We start from the raw sequence: 18,797 nt of genomic DNA, 5'->3' as shown, positions 1-18,797 counted from the left end.
GCCGGCGGAGCCGTGTCCTGCACCAGCTGCAACCCTCCAGGGCTTAGCAGGGCCTCGCGTTGGTTCCCGCAGCGGAGGGTCCCCCATGGTCCAAGTGGCATGAGAGGGGCTGGAAGATGGCCGGAGAAGCCACCAGCCAGATTGGAAAGCGCTGCGGGAGGCGGCGAGACCCCGGGGGAAGCGGGGCTGATCCCCTTCTCTCGGACAGACCCCTCGCCTCTCCCTTGGGCGGAGGCTTGCGACTGGAGGCGAGCACCCCGCGCTACCGGCACCGGACCGGCCCGAGCCGACGGGCCCAACCACCGCTCTCCCGCTCTTCTCAGCGGCGCGGGTAGAGCGGCCGCGGCCGGCGGCGGTGCCCGCCTCTGCCTCCTCCCCCTCGGTGCCCTGCCTCCTGCCTCCTCCCTCCGCCGGGCGGCCGGCTGCGCGGGGAGGGAGGGAGCGCGGCCAAAAGGTGTTGCTGGAAGGGAAGTTTGAAGAAGGTCGTAGGGTGCCTGGGCGCTCCAGCAGCATCATGGCGGAGCAGGGTGAATCGCCGGTCCACGTCCAGCAGCCTCAGCCGGCGCCCGCCACTCCGGCCATCGTCTGGCCCATCTGCAGGGACGCCTACGAGCTGCAGGAGGTTATCGGTCAGTGAAGCGGGAGGGCGGCTGGGGATGCCGTGGGGCGCAGGCAGGGGGTGCCGTGGCGGCAGCCCGGTCGGCTCCAGGCCTACCGAGGTTCATCCTCCCGCAAGCTGGGGCTCGCTCACTGCGGCGGATGCGCCCAGTACTGCAGTGGCGCCGCCGTCGGCTGCTGCAAACTTTATCCGCCCGGCAGCGGGCGGGCGGCGCGGCCCCGGGGGGCGGCGGCTCCTTCTAGAACCCGCCGCGCCCCGCCCGGTGCGGCCCGGTGAAGGGTGCTGCCGCACCGGCAGCTGCTGCCTCAGCCCTGACCTCTTGGTTTGAGGTAGCACCCGGCAACTCCGCAAACGCGCTCTGTGTGCTGGCTATGCTTGAGCCTGTCTGTGGATGCACACATGTGCATGGAGCCTCTCAGATTACTCTGCATTTTTCCGGTGGTTTCATAGGGGAGCTAACTGTCGCTCCAAGAACTGCTGCTTTCCTAGTGAATGCCTTTTCATTGTTTAATTTATTTTTTTTTCCAAAATATATTTTTCAACCTTTCCCTACATTCCCTCACAGTTGAATCTTGCCCAGCTCCCCGTAGCACCTAAGGCCGGCGGCGGATTCCAGCTCCGTTTCCCCCCAGCCCAACCCGCTCTTGTCGCGGTTGGCCGTGTGCGGTGCCACCCGCCTGCTGCACCCTCCCCACGCCCCGTCGGCCGGGGGCTTCCTGGCACTGCACTTCGGAGCCTTGCTCACGTGTGCAGCTAATGCGGATCAGATGTGTTTGGTCTTCATCCCCTACATTTGGATTGGATTATTTTGAATATTCCATTTGAAAAGGTGACTGTTCCTAACAGAGTGTGATGGAAAGTTTTTTCTCTTTTGACCTAGATGTTGCTTGTTGCTAATGAACTACTTTGGGAAAACTTGCCTTTATTTGTAACATTTTAAACCTCCGGCAGATAGTGCAGATGGCAAAAGACAACTCGAAGGTATTGATTGCTATTCGTAGGAACAAGGCCACACAAATGAAAAAAAGTCCATGAACCTTGTCTGCTGCTGGTTGGTAATGTTCGGTATTACATAGCAATAGCTAATTGTGATGACATCCATAATTACGTGTCACTGATCTCCATTGCAAGCTGTGTGTACTCTGCTTTGTCATTAAGCTTTTTATTTTCTACAGGCAGAAACAAAATTGTTGAGAAAAGTGCTTCTCTTTAAAATGGGATGGCGTTCTGGTGTGCCAGGTGGTGCCTTTGTGTTCCTGTTTGCACTCCCTGTGCTGTGGAAAGGGTCTAGAGAGAGATGAGGGATCAGGTCCCTGGAGGTGGCTGGCCTGGACCAGACTGGTGCTTTGTGTCAAGCAGAAGCTGCCAGCAGAGATCCTGCTATGGGTTTGCTGACCAGAGGACTTGGTCTTAACACATTCTGGGGAGGGAATGGATCTATTTAGTCACGTGGAAGCAATTCTACTAGCATAAACTGTATCTTTGGTGAGGAGCAAATCCCTCTTTTAAGGCAAAAAAGGCCTCAAAGGTGTTTGTTTAATCCTTGTCTAGGGTGTGACATGAGTCATATGAGTTATTTAATTAGTAGTTATTTTCTCTTGCAGTACCTGTAGAATGCCTGGGTGAGAGTTTAATTTAGAAACTAATTTTCACTTTCTCCTTTCCACTTAAAAGCTTGTATCTTTTGATATGTAAAATGTATTTCTAAATATTTATATATAATCATGCATCCATTGTACAGGTGGATGCTAAATTGGAGTAGCAAATAACTATCTGTAGAGAAACCTTGTTGCTAATTGCCTACTGGTGCTATTAAACATTGATACTATTTCTTTAAAATGAACTGCAGAAAATAAGGTCAGGTTATATTGAATAATACTCTTGTACACAGTGAACTTGTCTGACCAGTTGTTGAACTTTCACTCAGTTTAGGTTGCTTACAGGACTCAAACTCATCAAGATACATTTTGTACCACTTGACTTAAAAAGCTTGTGTTTAGTCAAATAGGTCTTTCAATAACACTATGCATTTGTTGTCTTAGTTTATAGGAAACTCACCATGAGGTTAAAATTTAAACTAAATATTATAAAAATAGTAAAAGCACAAACAAACAAACCCCACTCCACTTCCTCTTAAAAAAAAAAAAAAACCAAAACAAAACAAACAACCTGCTTATAAATTCTATGCATTTGACTAAATCTGGATATAATTTTGGAGACAGTAGATGAATGTTGTTGCCTTTAATGAATCTAAAAGGCTCCTAAAGCATCTTTTTATACCTGAGGGAAGATAGAATGATACTGTAATTTTAGGAGCATTTTCTACCCTTTGCATTAGCCATGGCAGGGTTAATTGCATTGTGAACATGGGTTGTTACCACTTGCTGAAACAGAGCCCTTCACCTCTGGAAAGCACTACATATGTCTCCCTGAGGATCTGGGAATTGTCTTCAGTTACAATAGCCCTTTGGTAGTTAAATATGAAAAATATCAACATATTGAAGCATTTCTGTGGGCTTTGCAGGAGGAAAGGTACAGAGGGTGAGGTACACCAGGATGGTTTATTACACTTCCCAAGAGAGTGGGCTTTATATTGTGTGGTAAATAAAACACAGATGCAGAATAGCTTCAGTGGCCTGTTTTTTGAGAGCATTTCAAAGTTTTGGTGGTGATCATAAAATGAAAATAATTGTTAGTCAAGTGGGCTGTCTTCATCTTGTGGATATAGCAGGTTGGAGAAGTTCAGCTTTTTTTCTGTATACTTTTCTTGTTGCTCATCTGTGTCTAGTCAAATACTATTTTGAAAACCAAGGCCACCTGATATGTATTTCAAACTATACAGCTTTTTTCTTTTTTCCTTCTCTGTTGCTTCCTATGTGATGATGGTTGGGACATTCAAGTGCCTGTTAAAGAACAAATGCTGGCTTTAAAAAGTGTTTCTTATGAGATGTTATTCCATATTTGCTTTATTTTTAAGTTGGTTAGCTATCGTAAACTCTTGGTGTGCAGTTTCATGATACATTTAATCTGCTCTAACAGGCAGGTGTTGAAAGGATCATATTGATTGACAGAGGACTATTTCTTCTGCTGGGTTAGTTTTCTGTCTGATCAGGTTTCCTGCTTCAAGGCTGTGGGGTTGATAGATTTGATGCAGGGGAGAGGCTCTTCCTATTAATGCCCATATATAAATCTTTTCTGGAGCTTAATTTCTCTGAATTTATGCCACTTAAGAGTTTTTTTTCCCTTCTCAAAAGCAATAGAAATTTTTCATGGAACAAACACTTCAATGGTAATCAGTGTAAAAAGATGAAAATTAAATAGTGTTAAAATTGTATTTGTACCTTTCAAATTATAATGAGCCCTACATCACATGGATGAGACAAAGCAGCATAGCAGCATTCAAGCTAGGTTATTTTTTTATTGCGTTTTTTTTGTTTGTTTGTTTGTTTTGTTGTTGTTTTTGGATTTTTGGGTTTTTTTTTTTAAGGTTTCTTAAATTGATAAGAACAAGTGGCTTTACCAGGTTCTTGGAAAACCATGCTGGAGTTGATGGTCTTCTGCTAGATGTAACTTAGTATTTGTCATTTTGAGTTTGTAGTTCTGAAAAGAAAATTCTGTTATGGAGAAGCAGTGGATTATCTTGTCATTAGGCAGGGTGCTAGCTTTCATTATAAAATGAAAGCTGCAACCTACTTTGAAAATCATTTTGGCTAGAAAACAGCCAGAATTAATTGGAAAATAAAGAGTTACTACTACGTGATGTATTATCTGTATTTGCTGCAACTTATTAAAAACTTGACATTCATTGAACTGCGTTTTACATCTAGTTTTGCCTTTCTAACTTGGAGCTCAAAAAGACCTTGTGGTTTGTTGCCTCATAAGGTGCAGTGCTCCTAAGTGGAATGTATTGGGATTTTGGGTAGAAAAGATTACCATTTGAGACTGTTCTGCTTATAGTTCTTACTGTAAGCTGCCCATGAGCACTCTCTCTGTTCATGGCTCTAGGGTCTTTGTTGGTGTTTTTATGGAATGCTATTTACAGTTTTTTTTTCTTCCCTTGCTGCTTGTATGTTGCTAATGGCTCTTTTGTCTGACAGAGAATAGCCTCTCCTATGTGTTGTTATCACAGATCTTTGACTCTGTAGAGGTCCCTGATGATGATGTTCAGAACTGATGTTCAAGTGTGTAAGCATGGTGTATGCTGTTTTAAAAAGCCTCTCAATGGTTAGATATGAAATTATGCTTCTGTGTTGTTCTGCTAATCAAATATTTGTGTTTTGTCCACACTTTCGTTCACAATTTCTTATCCCAGTGCTTAATCAGGAATTTTTTTTTTAATTTTTTTAAAGAGCAGTTGAAGGGCTTTTGCTGAAGTTTTTACATACAAGGCAGATTAGATTGAACACTAGCAACTAAAGCAATGTTCTAGCAGAGATTTATTTGTGAAACTCATGTAATTCTTGGATAAGAAGCTGTATATTTTTCTAATGCTTAACATTACCTAGGATTTCTATACTGAAACTTTGTGTATAAAGATATGCCTGCTTTAATTCTGCTTCAAAACAGATGCCATTCCTTACCATTCTTAAAAGTTACCACAACAGCCTGAGCATATTGTACGTGCACTTGTTAAATATAGCCTCTATTTAATGAATCATAACTTAATACATCTGTATGTTGACAGGAATAGTTTATTATTTTGTAAATTATAATTACGTATTTTGGGAAATAATTGGTCAGGACTTTCTGTCTGCTAGTAATCATTTGAGGAAACTGCAGAGATGACAAGTTCCCATCTCATCTTTATAAGGAGTGGCTTTTAATTCAGTTGTCAGAGTAAGGATGGTAATGGTGCAGTTTAAAAATTCCTTTTAGAACATCCACTGCTGTGCTGCTAATAAGGGTGTGCAGAGCTCATAGTTGTTAATTATTCACCTTGTCTCTACATTATAGTAATAGTGTTGGGAAAGAGAGCTCTGTCTTGGCTTTTGAAAGGAAATTAACTTTCTGCATTAGAAATACCTAGGTTTGAGACAAGGCTGTAGTTTTCATTGCTTCAGAGAGATTAGACGTTAAGTGATTCAATGATTAAACTTGGTTATATAATTCAGTGTCTTTTTTAAAAAAATAACTCATGCAATTGGAATTTAGACCTGTCAGGAAGATAAATTATGTTTTACAAGAACATGAATGGCATGAAAAAAAATTATGCGTAACTTGCTTTGGGTTTGTTGTGATTGCAAATAACCAGGAAATAAAGCTTGTTTTACAGTTAATTTGTTACCTAGAAGGGTAAACAAAAGGAGCACATAATCAACTTATCAGGCAGTTGTCTGGTGCTATGTAATCATAATTTACAGCTTTCTTGCTCTTGGAATCTGCCTACCTCCTTTGCACTTGGACCTTCTGCCATTATGACTTTTCTCCCCTCATCCAAGTTCTTCCTGCAGATAAGATGCAAAACTTCGGAGACTTGGGAAGTCCTGGCTCCACAGGAGTTGCTTGAGTGCTAGAAGAGGAGCAGTTCTGCTGGTGAGCCTGTGGAAATTTGAAGGGATTGCATGAATTTGATTCTCACCAAGCAATACAACAGCAAAGCTTTGTGTCTTCAAAGTGGGACCGCTGCTTGTAACCAGCATTGCAAGGGTACTTTGGTAGCAAGGGCCAAGTTCAGACCTGAGAAAGCAGTTTTAGGTTGGCTTATCTGCTGGTCTAGAAAATTTTTAGAAATTAGAAATTTTTTTTTCTTTCAGTGGAGAATCACTTTCTCAAGTCAGAGATGAGTTTTTTCCAGTATCTGCTTGTGAAATGGAGCTTCTCTGTTAAAGGGAAACAAACCACGTTATTCTGACTGGCTTGAGGGCCAGTGAGCTCTCCATGCAAAGGAGATGTGGGTGGCTGATAAACTGGCTACATGTATAGGCCACATTTAATTTTAGTGTGACCCTTTTGTTCCTTGTTCCTTCTTCACCCCCAACATAATTCAGAACTACAAGGAGACAGTAGATAGAAGTTGGTTTTATTTCCAGTAATAATAGCAATTCTTGCTGTTTAAGGAATGAACCTTGAAAATCAAGTGAAGTTAGTAACTCTTGTTAGGTTCTTGGGTTTTCTGAAGTCACTGAGATACTACTGAGCAGCAGCAGTGGAGCAGTCTTCTTGCAGAACTTAGAATATAAATATGTCAGTAGGAAATTTGCGGGTGCCCAAAATTAAAAGTGAGATTATTTTTAATTTTTAATTAAAAAAAAAAAAAAGTTTTTTCCCAACTAAAGAAAGTAACACTTGACTTTTTACCTTGTGTAAATAAATAATTCGCTTTTCTGAATGAGTGGATTTTTACTTATTTTTTCCTTTTGCTGTACAGTCTTGCTGGTAGGATGAAATCCTGACAGCTCTGCTGGGTTACACTGTTTCTTGCGAAGTGTGAAGGTCTTTGGGTGTCCATAAGTGTAGCACCTTTGGAGCTCATGAATGTAAGAACATTATCAGCTGGAAGTGGCAGAATGAAACGATGGTGTGAAATCATTGAGAGAAGAATGTGGTGTAAAACTTTAATTTTTCCTTCTTTCTTTCTCAGTCTGTATATACACCATACTAGGTTCTGTGTAGTTGTGTGTTCAGCTCTAACTGTAGGAATCAGTACATGTCTTTTTCCTTCTTTTGTGGGGTTTGGCTGTTGTCATTCTACTTTGTTTAACCTAGAGTTGTGTTGTAGCAATTCAGCTTTTCCTTCTCTCTGCCACCTGCTTCCTCCTGCACAGCGCTTCTGACTGGAGAACACATTGGGGTATTTAATATGTGCCTGTGGGACTAGGAGAGCTAGACTAATAAGATGGGAAAAAAACCAAGAACCAAACCCTGCCATGGAACAGAAAAAGTAGTAATGAGGAAGCCCGCAGTTTCAGTATACAGTGAGAAACAAGCAATCATGTAGTTCTTGATAGTGCATACAGTTCTGGAGCCTCTTTTACAGGAGGAACATGGATGTGTTGAAGCATGGAGAAGGGCCACAAGGATGATAAGAGGGCTGGAGGACCTCTCATAGGAAGACAAACAGAGAGAGCTGGGGTTATTCAGTCTGGAGAGGAGAAGGCTCTGAGGAGACCTTATTGTAGCCTTACAGTATCTCCAGGGGGCTACAAGAAAGCTGGTGAGGGACTTTAAGGATGTCAGGTAGTGAGAGGACTAGGGGGAGTGGATTCAAACTAGAGAAAGGTAGTTTTAGACTGGAAGTTAGGGAGAAGTTCTTCACCATGAGGGTAGTGAGACACTGGAACAGGTTGCCCAGAGATGTGGTGGAAGTCCCATCCCTGAAAGATTTTAAGGCCAGGCTGGACAGGGCTCTGAGCAACCTGACCTAGTGGGAGGTGTCCCTGCCCATGGCAGGGGGGTTGGAACTACATGATCTTAAAGGTCTCTTCCAACCTTGAAAATTCTATGATTCTATAGATAGTTGGGGGGTGACAGTGAAGATGAAGAAGCTTCATCCTTGTGGAGAAGCATGCATGCTTCCTGGCTGCTTTGCTCACTGCTTTGTTGAAAGTTTCCATGGCATGGATGAGGTGCTCACAATGCTGATGAAGGTGGTGGGTTTTTAAAGAGTCCCCCTGATATTATTTTCCAGGGTTGCTGCTTGTGACAGTCCAGCAGCTTGATCCTGAGAGAAGCTCAGTGAAAAATTTTAAGTGTTTGGTCATTGTCATTAGCAGAAGTTTGTGGCATTGGTGGAGGTAACATTTCCAGTTGTTTGTCCCTAGGTATTTGTCTATGTTTGTGACTTTACTCAACAGTTTGGTGTGAAATCCCAGTAAGATAAATTAGCTGTCCCCTTGAATCCTTTGTCTTTACAATTAACAATTGTTGTCATTCTACTACCTTAATTATTCCTGTGGATGTTTAAGTGCCCCTGAGGTGAAATATAGATGAAAATGGAGGATGACCTGTAAGGCTGATGTAATGGTTATGTTACACAGCTTTTAGGCTGAGCTGTGCTAATACAGTTAAAGTGAAATTAGGACTGTAAGCAGACTGAAAATTAAAAGGTTTTCTGTGTTGCTCATCGTGCTTTTAGAAGTAGTGTGAACTTTGAGGTCTCAAAGGTCAAGATCAATGTTTAATGTCTTGGCAGTTTTATTAATAGGAAGAAATAACTATTATAGATGTAAGCAAACAGTGTGTCAGATATATCTGTTTCAAGGTAGTGGTATAAAAATAATTAATTTATCAGACCAGAAACGTGTTGAGTATTCATCTGTTGTTTGTGGTTCCTGTCCTGTAGAAGTACTATGGAAAACATCATAGGCTTGAGCTAGTGCTTTCTGAGAAGAAACATACTCAGATTCAGAAGGATCACAATTCAGTTTAAAATTTGCTTTTCCCTTCTCACTTCTTTGCTTTGAAGACATTTTTTTACAGAAAATTAATTTAAACTTATAATTTATTTCTGTTAGGGTCTTGTGATTCCAGCCTTTGAGCCACTTCAGATTTAATTAGATTTAGATTAGAATCACCTGATGAAAATTTAATGATATAAAAGCATTGATGTTACTCCAAATCTCATATTTTTTTATGAGAAGCAAGAAGAGGAACAGGTCTGTTTTGTTTTGTTTTGTTTTGTTTTTTTGGTTGGGTTTTTTTGTTTGGTTTTTTTTTTTGTTGGTTTTTTGTTTTTTTTCCTTGTAGAGTACGAACACAGTGGACTCAAATTCTAGCAGGCATATTCTGTTGGAGTGAACTGGCTGACAATGCTTTGTAGCTCAACACTGCAGTATTAATCAGAGATCTTCCTGGCAGTGCACCAGCACTAGTGCCTTTGTTTTAGACAGATGACTGTTCTTCATTCTCAGAAGAGAATGGTGCACTATGTGGTGACATCCGGAAGACTTAGCAAATATTGCATTCATGGTATTAGATTTGTTCCAAGTGTTTACTTTCAAACTAAATGTAAAACAATAAAATATGCCAACAAATCAACACCAGCATTTGTTTCTAGTGCTACGTCAGAAGTGAACAGTAGTTCTCTCTCAACAGCTTTTTCCTCGGCAGGAAATCTGGTTCAGCATAGCCACTCACATAGCAGTTTACCCTGCTTATATAAGGTAGAATTGAGCAGAGTTCTGTGGCGTTCAGATAAAACCTGGGAAGGTAACTTTGGTTCCACAGCGAATAACAGATACTAGATTCTTGTGCAGTTATGCAGAGCCATTTCCAGTGTGAGTTTTGCCTTCCAGGTAGTGGGATTTGTATGCATATTGAATAATGGCTTCTGTATTGATGACAAAACAACAGGGAGAGTAAAATTATCACAATCCATGTTTCTTTTCTGAAAACATTTTAACTAAGAATTAGATCTTGCAGTTTATCTTAGGGGGAAAATATCTAGCTGTTTATCATCACAGAGTATTTAAAGATTGTAGTAGAACATAGGATAGGAAAGAAGATTTGTTTTTATTTTGCATTTCACGAGGAAGAACTGGTTCTGTAGTGGAAGAGTGCTGGACAATGAAGTTTCCTTACAACTGTGAACTTCAAAGAGAAGCTCCCCACTCTCTGGGACAGTGTCATGCCTCTATATTTGGTATGACAAGACACCATTGTTATTGTAGAGTGTGATTAAAATTAACTGGTAGGTTAACTCTTTTCTTCCTAAATATGAAAGGTAATTATTAATTTTTTTTCTTTTCTGTATAGATCTTTGTTGTGTAAACAGCTGAAGCTCAAAATAGCTGCTGTTTCTTCCAGATATGTTATTCAGGGTATATTATTCTAGGGCTTGTCTTTGTGGTATTCTGAAAACTGACAGCTGCGTGAGGTTTCTGCAGGCAGATAGGAAGGAGATGTAAAACAGTAGAAAACTGAGCCCTGCTGGTCCTGTCTCATCTTAGACAAATTAATCCTGTTCAGGGAACCTTTCTTAACAAAGATTTTCCTTAGCTTTGTACTTCAAACATAAACTTGCAAAATTTCATCATTTCCACGGCCACAGACATTATTAAGGGATGGAGTATCTTTCATTTGAAGCCAAGTGCTAGGATTATCCAATCTGCAGAAAAGAAGGCTCAAGGGATTCGTACTTATAGGTATAAATACATGATGGGATGGAACAAAAAAGTGGGAACCAGACTCTTCTCAATAGTGCCTTCAGACAGGACAAGAGGCAATAGGCACAAATTAAAAGCAAATCACAATCTTAACACAAGAGAACCTGTACCATGAAGGAGGTCAGACACTGAAACAGGTTACCTGAAGAGCTTGTAGAGTCTTCACCTATGAAGATACAGAAAACCTGGCTGGACAACCTTCTTTAACCCTGTTGAAGCTATGGAATAGGACTAAATGATTACTCTAGAGAAAGCTTTCAATTTAAATGGTTCTGTGATCCCATGGTTTGAAACATTTTTTGGTGTTATCTTCATGTGGAACAGCAGAAAATTTGTTAAATTTGGGGAGCAAGTCTGACAAAAGTACCTCTGCCAAAAAGGTAGATTTGGGGAATATTTGTGGATTACAAATTGATTCCACATTGGAATTTCATTGGTGTTCTAATTGTGTTTGCAACTCTAAGTTACATCTGTAACTTTCTGGTGAAATTGGAGCAGATACAGGGAATGAATCTGTTAATGTTGTGACAATGTATTTGGGTTTGAAGTTTTTAGTTAATGTTGAAACAATGTATTTGGGTTTGGAGTTTTACTTTGAACAAGATACACACTAAGTCCTTCGACCAAATATTCTAGCTCTTCTTGTTTTTCAAAAATGTCCAAAGACTTGTCTGAACCATTACATCTTCCAGGAGTTAGAGCCTGTTCTCTTGGAGCAGAACTTCCAGTTCACGCTCCTGCAAAAGGTGTTTATTTTGCACCCATAAAAGCCACTCTGCAAAGCAAACTAAAGCTCTGTGAGAAAGATCAAGGAGGGTTCATTCACTTCAAAACTGCCCTGTTGCTCTACACGTAAATGCAAATTCATGAGCAACCAAATAGTACTAAGTGCAGGTCGGTGCTCTTTTTTGTATTTCTCTCTGACTTCCATTACTTCATCCTCTGTTGGTTATTTATTTTTTCTACTCTCTTGAAATTTTTAGTTTCTCTTACGTACTATGGCAGGCTTTACCCTTGAGTAAGAATTACATCCTAGTAAATGTATTTCTAAATTGCATATTGGTCTTCTTAATGCAGTGAGTCTGAAGTATTACTGTTAAGATTTTCCTGTGAAGATTTTGTGTTGACTGTTCACTCTAGGGTAAAACTCTAGACCTGTGAAACAAACAAATTTGGATACAAAATCTTAAGAGAAGAATGATGTCAGCTTTCTCTTTCTCTTTTAGATAAGCTTCTTCGGTTGAAATCGATATTTATTACCCAGTGTTCTTTTTTTTGTGCAGCTGACTAAATGCTCTTAAAATGCAATATTTTATATTGCTTCATAATCACAACCAAGACTAGGTATGTAAAGTGATGATAAGATACCCCAAGAAGACCTGAAAGGTGTGGGATTTGTGAGGAAAATGTAAGTTCAACAAATTGGGACAGAGATACTTTCTTTGCATTTCATATTTGTTTCCCATTCAAACTGATGTATTGTAGGCTTTTAGTAGCATATTTTACAAGACTTTTGATGTCATTTAGGATCAGAACCAAATGTTTCCATCTTATTTGCTTTAAGTTCAGCTGTATTTGCTGTCTCTGTGTGTTGGTTGTTCCCTCCCATCCCCTTTCTTTTTTATCACATATAAAACATTTACTCTCAAGAATCTGTTAACCAAGGGCACCAGTTGTTGCCTGACACTACAGGGACAGGCATGTTTTTTAGGGATGGATCCTTGGCAGAATAATGATGGCAAGAATAACATCATTACAGTTAAAGCTTAACAAGCTATTATTAGTAGTATAGCACAAAACCTGATTAGAATGATACAGGATTTCTACAAGCAGAACCTGTAAATTTTACAAGCATAATTTTTAATATGATACATAATTTATGTATCATAACAAGCATATGTATCATTACAAGCATAACACATAATTTATAATACGACTTAACTTACAATTTCTAATCACCTAGATCTTAACTTAAGGTTTCTAATAACCTAAGTAATACAGAATTCATAATACAACTTAATTTACTATTTCTAATCACCCGGACCCTCTGCAGATTGGGCTAATTCTTAGTATCTGGTTTTCTGTTTCAATATAACAATCATAATCTAGACTCAAAAATCATATTTAAAGCATACGAGTCAGTCACTCTGTCCTCAGAGGAAGCAGATGATGGTGGAGGCACTCATAGCCACTGGGGTTCTCACTGGCCAGCCGCAGTTTCACTCCAAGTTCCCCCCTTAGGACTTGGAACTGCTTGATGTTAAGGACAGTGCTCAGTGTGCTGTGAGAGGGTCATCACCACCACTGGGTTAGCTGGTTACCTGCTTACCTGGTTACCTGGGGCCTTCAAGGCCAGTAAAGCAGGTGGCAATCAGCCTGGCAGCCAGGACTCTGGAGGCCAGTAGAGAGGGGAATTAAAAATCTCCTTGGTTTGTCTACTTGGTTCTCAGGACCTTCAGGGCCTGGTAATGATGGGAAAGGGAACCAAGTATGTGACCTGCTCAGTCACAGAGAATGGCTGCTTGCCTTATGAAATTGTGTTATATATGCTAACCACGTTATTAGGGATCAGGAGCCATGGATACTGCTCACACCAGGCTTTACCCTGACACCTCCACAAGGCAAAGTCTAGTTTTGGTGGCTGCAGAGTCTGAAATAGTGGTGATTGGGGACTGTGTTTTTAATATACACTTATTTCACTTATAAATAATGCTTCTTATGAAGACATTTGAGATGTGGAGCACAGCAAAAGGAATTTAATCTTGTGCAGTGTTTATATTGTCAAAGTTTGGTTGCTATAGTTCCCTTTCAGATTCTTTATTTAGATGACTCATTTTAAATGACAAGTTAGGGAAAATATAATACCTGCTGAAAGTGGACTGCTTTTGTCCTGCATCACCTGCTGTGATGCTGACCTTTCCTTGGTGTAGACTACTAATGAATGGGAAGATGCTCTTAAATGAGATGTAGAAATGTATGTACCAGGGTCCCTGTCAACTCCACAACTGGCACTGAAGAGTTCTCAAAGCCATGGAGTTGAAAGTAATTGAAAGTTGAAAGATAATTTTGGTGATGACACACAAAGATAGGTATCAAATTGCTGGGATGTTTGGGATCACTCCACTTTGCAGCACATGTACACTTTTCTTTTAGTGTCAAGAACCAAGTTTTAGTGTCAAGTGTTAGGAGTATGTGCAGCTTTCTGCTCAAAGATAGGCAAAAGAAGAAGTGTTGTGGTTACTGCCTGTTTCTGATGCACTTCTAAAAGTTGATTCTGAACTTTGTTAGCACCTTAATGAACCAAAAGATTTGAATTTAGTCTCCAAAAAGCAGGAACATCTTTTTGTCATATACCTTATCTTTGTGATTAATAGGGCTAAAAGTTTTCCAGTGTTGAATTGTGGGACTGTCAGGTAGGTTGTAACTGTGTCTCCTGTACATTGTTGTCACTTTGATTGTTGTCACGTTAATCATGATATCATGGGGGATAAAACCATGTTCTGCATTAACTATCACATATTGGTTTGAAAAAATTGGTAAGAAGGCTGGGACTCCTGTAGCTGTTTTACAGGACTTGTCAAAGGCAAGGCTGTGTGCAGCATGTGACATGACTGTACTGGGTAACAGGATGTATTTCACTACTAGGGAGGTGTTTTTTTCTTCTGAGCTTCAATAGAACATCTGATCTACATTATTGTTTATTTGAAGTGCTTAGCAAACCCAGTGACTACATTTTTGGTGGTTCATATATTTTACTCATTTCAATAGGGTTGTGATAAATAAAGTTTCTCTGGAAACGGACAAAAAAAAATAATTAAAATTTTGTGCTGGAGTTTAACATCAGCGCTTTGTGTTGGTCTTTGGGAAAGCCATGATGGGAACAGAGGTAGCGGGCATAGTCTGCTTTAATTTCTTCCCTTTCCAAACTGTGTGCGTAGTTCCAGGTTTATTTGAATGCTCTAAATATAATATTGGTCAATCTTGGACTTGCCATCAACACACTAAAAACAGATTGGAATTTTATCAAGCTGTATGGCTGAAGGCAGAATTCTCCTTACCAAAAAAGTGTCTACAAACATAAAGCCATCGTTTAGGCTGATACTTTATTTCAAAGCTGAACACAGTCACTGTTAAATAAATCTGTGTCTAATCCAAAACAGATTAGAGACTGGGTAGAGTCTCTGAAGGGGCCTAATAAATGCAGAAATCTTTAAAGCAGATTTTGTGTTAGAATACTGTAGAATAACACTGAGGTACCCAAAAAAGGCTTGGTAAATCGTTATGAGATAATGAGAATGAGGTTACTAACTTTTGGTTTTGCAAGGAATCATTCCATATCTATTTTGAATAGAATTATTGTGCAGTGATGAACGAGTGGAAAGTGTCAGACAGGAAATAAATGAAGTTCACATAGTTATATGAAGAAGGTTACGCACACATGCGTGACGCGCGAGCGATATGGGGCTGCCACCCCATAAATATCTTTGTCAGTTTTAGAACAACTCCAAGGAACTTAGTCAGTTAAGCTTAAATCCTGGATAATTATTTGTGCTTGTGGGGTTTTCATATGCTTTCTGTGAAGCATGTGTTAAGTGGAACGCAAGATGGAAACTGCTTTTAGGTTATGTCCTTTCAGACGTTATGTGGGCATGTACAATAATAGCTCTTGAGAAGATTTCTATTGCAAAGCCAAAATAATTAAATATAATTATAATGGTTATGCTGCATTGAGGGTAAGATGGCAGGGATGGTTGGTAGCATGACGGAACAGGTTGGAGGTAAGTACATGCTTTCACTAGAGAGAAGTGGCTGTCAAAAATGTGAGGACTGTATGAAACTCTGTGACTTGATGTCTACTTCTCCATTTCACAATAGGCAACTTGATTTGGATGGAAATCATGTTAATTCACTGCTAATTATTGAATTTGGCAAAGACAACTTGTCTATAGTAGTACATCTTTTCCAGTAGAGGAAATTCTTACAAAGCTGGTGTTCTGAGTCTGACCATTGTTAAGCCTTTGTTTTGTTCTACTGCAAGAGACAGCTGGATGTAAAGGCTTCATGGTTTATGCAGCTTGAAACTTTCATTATAGCAGATCAGTTGTCTAAAATGAGACTGGATGTTAAAACCAGTCTGGGGTTTAGTTGTGCTGTAGTTAATGTGTTATCTTCTGTGAGGGTTGGGTTTTGGAGAACTTCTGAGATTGAGCAGACCTGAAGAAATGATGCTTCCGACAAGGAATGATTGACTATAATCTCTTCTGTGCAATTATTTTCTGTAATCCTAATGTATTACTCTAAATGGCTGTCTGTGACAATGTTGTTTTACTGGATGGTAGTGCATAAAGCTGTAGTCTCATCTCTTGACTGGAATGCTTATCAGGGTAGTCCTGTTCAAAACAGCTACTTCTCTGGATCACTTCACATTTCTGCATGTTTCATAGACTAAAGAAGAGCATCTTTACACTGACACAAAAGGAGTCTTCTGACCAGATGGGAAAGCTGCAGATTTTCCTCATTGTTATCCCTGGTTGTTAAACTTATGAGCCAGAGGAGGAGACAAAAACATCTTTTAAGAGGAAGGAGGCACATAGCCGCTAAGTGCCTGGCTCCTGCTTCAGTACTTGAAACTGGTTTTTCAAATGGGTGTCATATATAGGTCCCACTGAGAATGCAGGCTGCAAAGATTTGCATTACTATCACAACACTGTATTGCAGAGAGTATTTAAAAGGCAAAAGAAAGAAGAAACCAAGGTATATTTGCTTTATTCTAAATATAGAATGCTTCCTGCATTGGCAGTGCCTCATTCTTGTGGTGAAGAATATGCTGCTCTGCAAGTCATCTCTGAGGCAAAAACACAGGGAAATGCACTGAAGGGTTTTTCATATAAATACACTTCATACTGTAGTTTATGTTCTACTCACATCTCATCCTCTTTCAGTAGGCAAAAGAAGAACAGATCTTCAACTAGTGCATAAGGATAGCTCAGGATTAGTTTTGTAATCCAACCTTTGTGGCCTTCGTTTATGAATCTATTTTGAAAGTGAAGGTCTGGTTCTTACCTGCATGTAGATAGCACTACTGACATAGATGAAAAAGATACATTAAAGAATATCTTGGTGCTTGTTCTTGTGTCCTTAATAGCTAAAAATATGGTTTCTTACCTCTGCCTCCACCTACAGTTGTGTATTCAAAGTAACAAGAGGATTTGTGTCTATGTCTGCCAGCTGAGATCTTCATTTAAGTGACATGGATGAGTCTTACTCTAGCTGAGTTGTGCTGACTTGGTGGTTCCCTCTTTGGGTTGTCTTATTTAATTTTAAAAATCTCTCTTAATTATTTTATTACTTAAATTATTGGGATTTTTAAAGGCTTTGTTCTGTAAGCAAACAGAACAGAATATGTCAATATTTGTCTATGACCACATCCTGCAAAAACATGACTAGTTAGTTCTTTTAAGACTTTTTTTAAGATGAGCTCAGAATGAAATTCGTACACTGAGTTAAAAAGCTTTGTCATTTGAGTGAAAACGTCATGTGAACAAACAATACATGCAAATAGCTAAGCAAATAGCAATTAAAACATGAACAATAACTTTCAGTCATGAGGTATTGTCTGTGCTGTTTTCCGATGTGCAGAGGGAAAAGCTCTCAATTGTTCTTAAGACCGCTGGTAACTGAATCCACATTTGTAGAGCAGGAAACAAAAGGCTTTTTGTTCACAGTTTGTATTCATCTAGGACGTGTGGATTACTAAGCATAAATAGAAAATAGTGTATGAGCAGGCCAATATAACATGTTGCTCAGTTTCTGGCTTACCAGAAATCCATAATTTATATTAAAATAGTTGCAACTATAAGTTGGGAGATTTTAGATTTCTGCATGAATTATGATGTAATGATGTTGAGGAGGCACTCTGTTGTATTTGGTGTGGCTGCAAGATGTGGGATCTGGGCAAAATGAATGTTATTTGTAATAATTTCATTAATTTAGTGAGGCAGTACTGATGGGTTAAGACAGTGAGTGGATGCTTGTTAAAAGAAGCAACAAGATTCCTGCTGTTTGCAAGTAATGCATAGTAAAGAAAAATTTTCTGATGTTTTCCCCCAAATTAGTTCAATTTCACCAACCTTTTTTATCAGTGCAATTGTATGACCATATGTGATTTGCATGTCAAGTAAGTATGACTGACTCTGTTGGGCCCTTCATCAGTGTGCATTACCTTATTGTTAGTGTGCTACTTGTGCCTCCCATGCTCCTTACAATAATCAGTGTGGGTTTTGTAGGATGTTACCCTAACCATGATGACTGAGCAGGAATGCAGGTGAAACTGTAGCCTTGGCATGTTCAGTCTTACTCATATTTTTGTGTTCAATGCATAGTGGGAACGAACGAAATAACAATATATAAAGTATACTCTCCCTCATCCCACTTCCCCCCAATATTTTTAATTGTATTACCTGTGCAAGTCATGTTCGTTATTAAAATGGATGTGTCCAAAGACAAAAGTGTAATGCTACTCAATCTACATGGAATGCATTTAGATGGTGGGTGTGACTTGATGAGTGAACACATAATTTTAACTTGTTTGGGAATTTTTTGTGAAGTATGGAACAGAAACTTGGGTTTTCTCTCCATTTCAGAAGTATGCAAGCTGTCTTGCTGGTGGAAAGGTACACATGTGGGAAAAGCACTAAAAAGGATAAACATCACATTTTAAGTTCTTCAGCTGTGTGGGATTCTTAGCTTGGTCACTGGTTTAAACAACTGTTACATTAAGCCTGTGTTCCTGTCCTGGCCTTTTTCAGGTAGCGGTGCTACAGCAGTTGTCCAGGCAGCGCTATGCAAACCCAGGCAAGAACGTGTAGCAATAAAGAGGATCAACTTAGAAAAATGCCAGACCAGTATGGATGAATTACTTGTAAGTAAAACAGAGTGGACATAATACATGGACACTCTCTGTCTTTTGATTTTATTTTTTTCTTGGTCTGCAAGTAAGGGCAGATTTTTATGCAGGATAATAGGGAGAGAAAGATTTGAAAATAATCTGCAAGACATATGCACTTCTCCTAGAA

At 39.8% G+C, this 18,797-nt stretch overlaps 1 protein-coding gene across 1 annotated transcript in view; it reads left to right on the top strand.

Annotated features, from left to right (window-relative positions):
• The first annotated feature begins 305 nt into the window (after nucleotides 1–305).
• Nucleotides 306–18,797, top strand: part of STK39 (serine/threonine kinase 39) — an 85,854-nt gene continuing 67,362 nt past the window's right edge. Inside the window, exons 1-2 of the mRNA XM_030454288.1 lie at nucleotides 306–629; nucleotides 18,531–18,643. Of these exons, the coding sequence (XP_030310148.1) occupies nucleotides 515–629; nucleotides 18,531–18,643 (228 nt within the window). The 5' untranslated portion in view covers nucleotides 306–514. The remainder of the gene's footprint in view (nucleotides 630–18,530; nucleotides 18,644–18,797) is intronic.

This window comes from Calypte anna, chromosome 7 (genome assembly GCF_003957555.1).
Source record: "Calypte anna isolate BGI_N300 chromosome 7, bCalAnn1_v1.p, whole genome shotgun sequence".
In the NCBI taxonomy this organism is placed as follows: domain Eukaryota; kingdom Metazoa; phylum Chordata; class Aves; order Apodiformes; family Trochilidae; genus Calypte; species Calypte anna.
The sequence above is the reverse complement of the archived record's forward strand: the minus strand, read 5'-3'. Positions and strand labels throughout refer to the sequence as shown.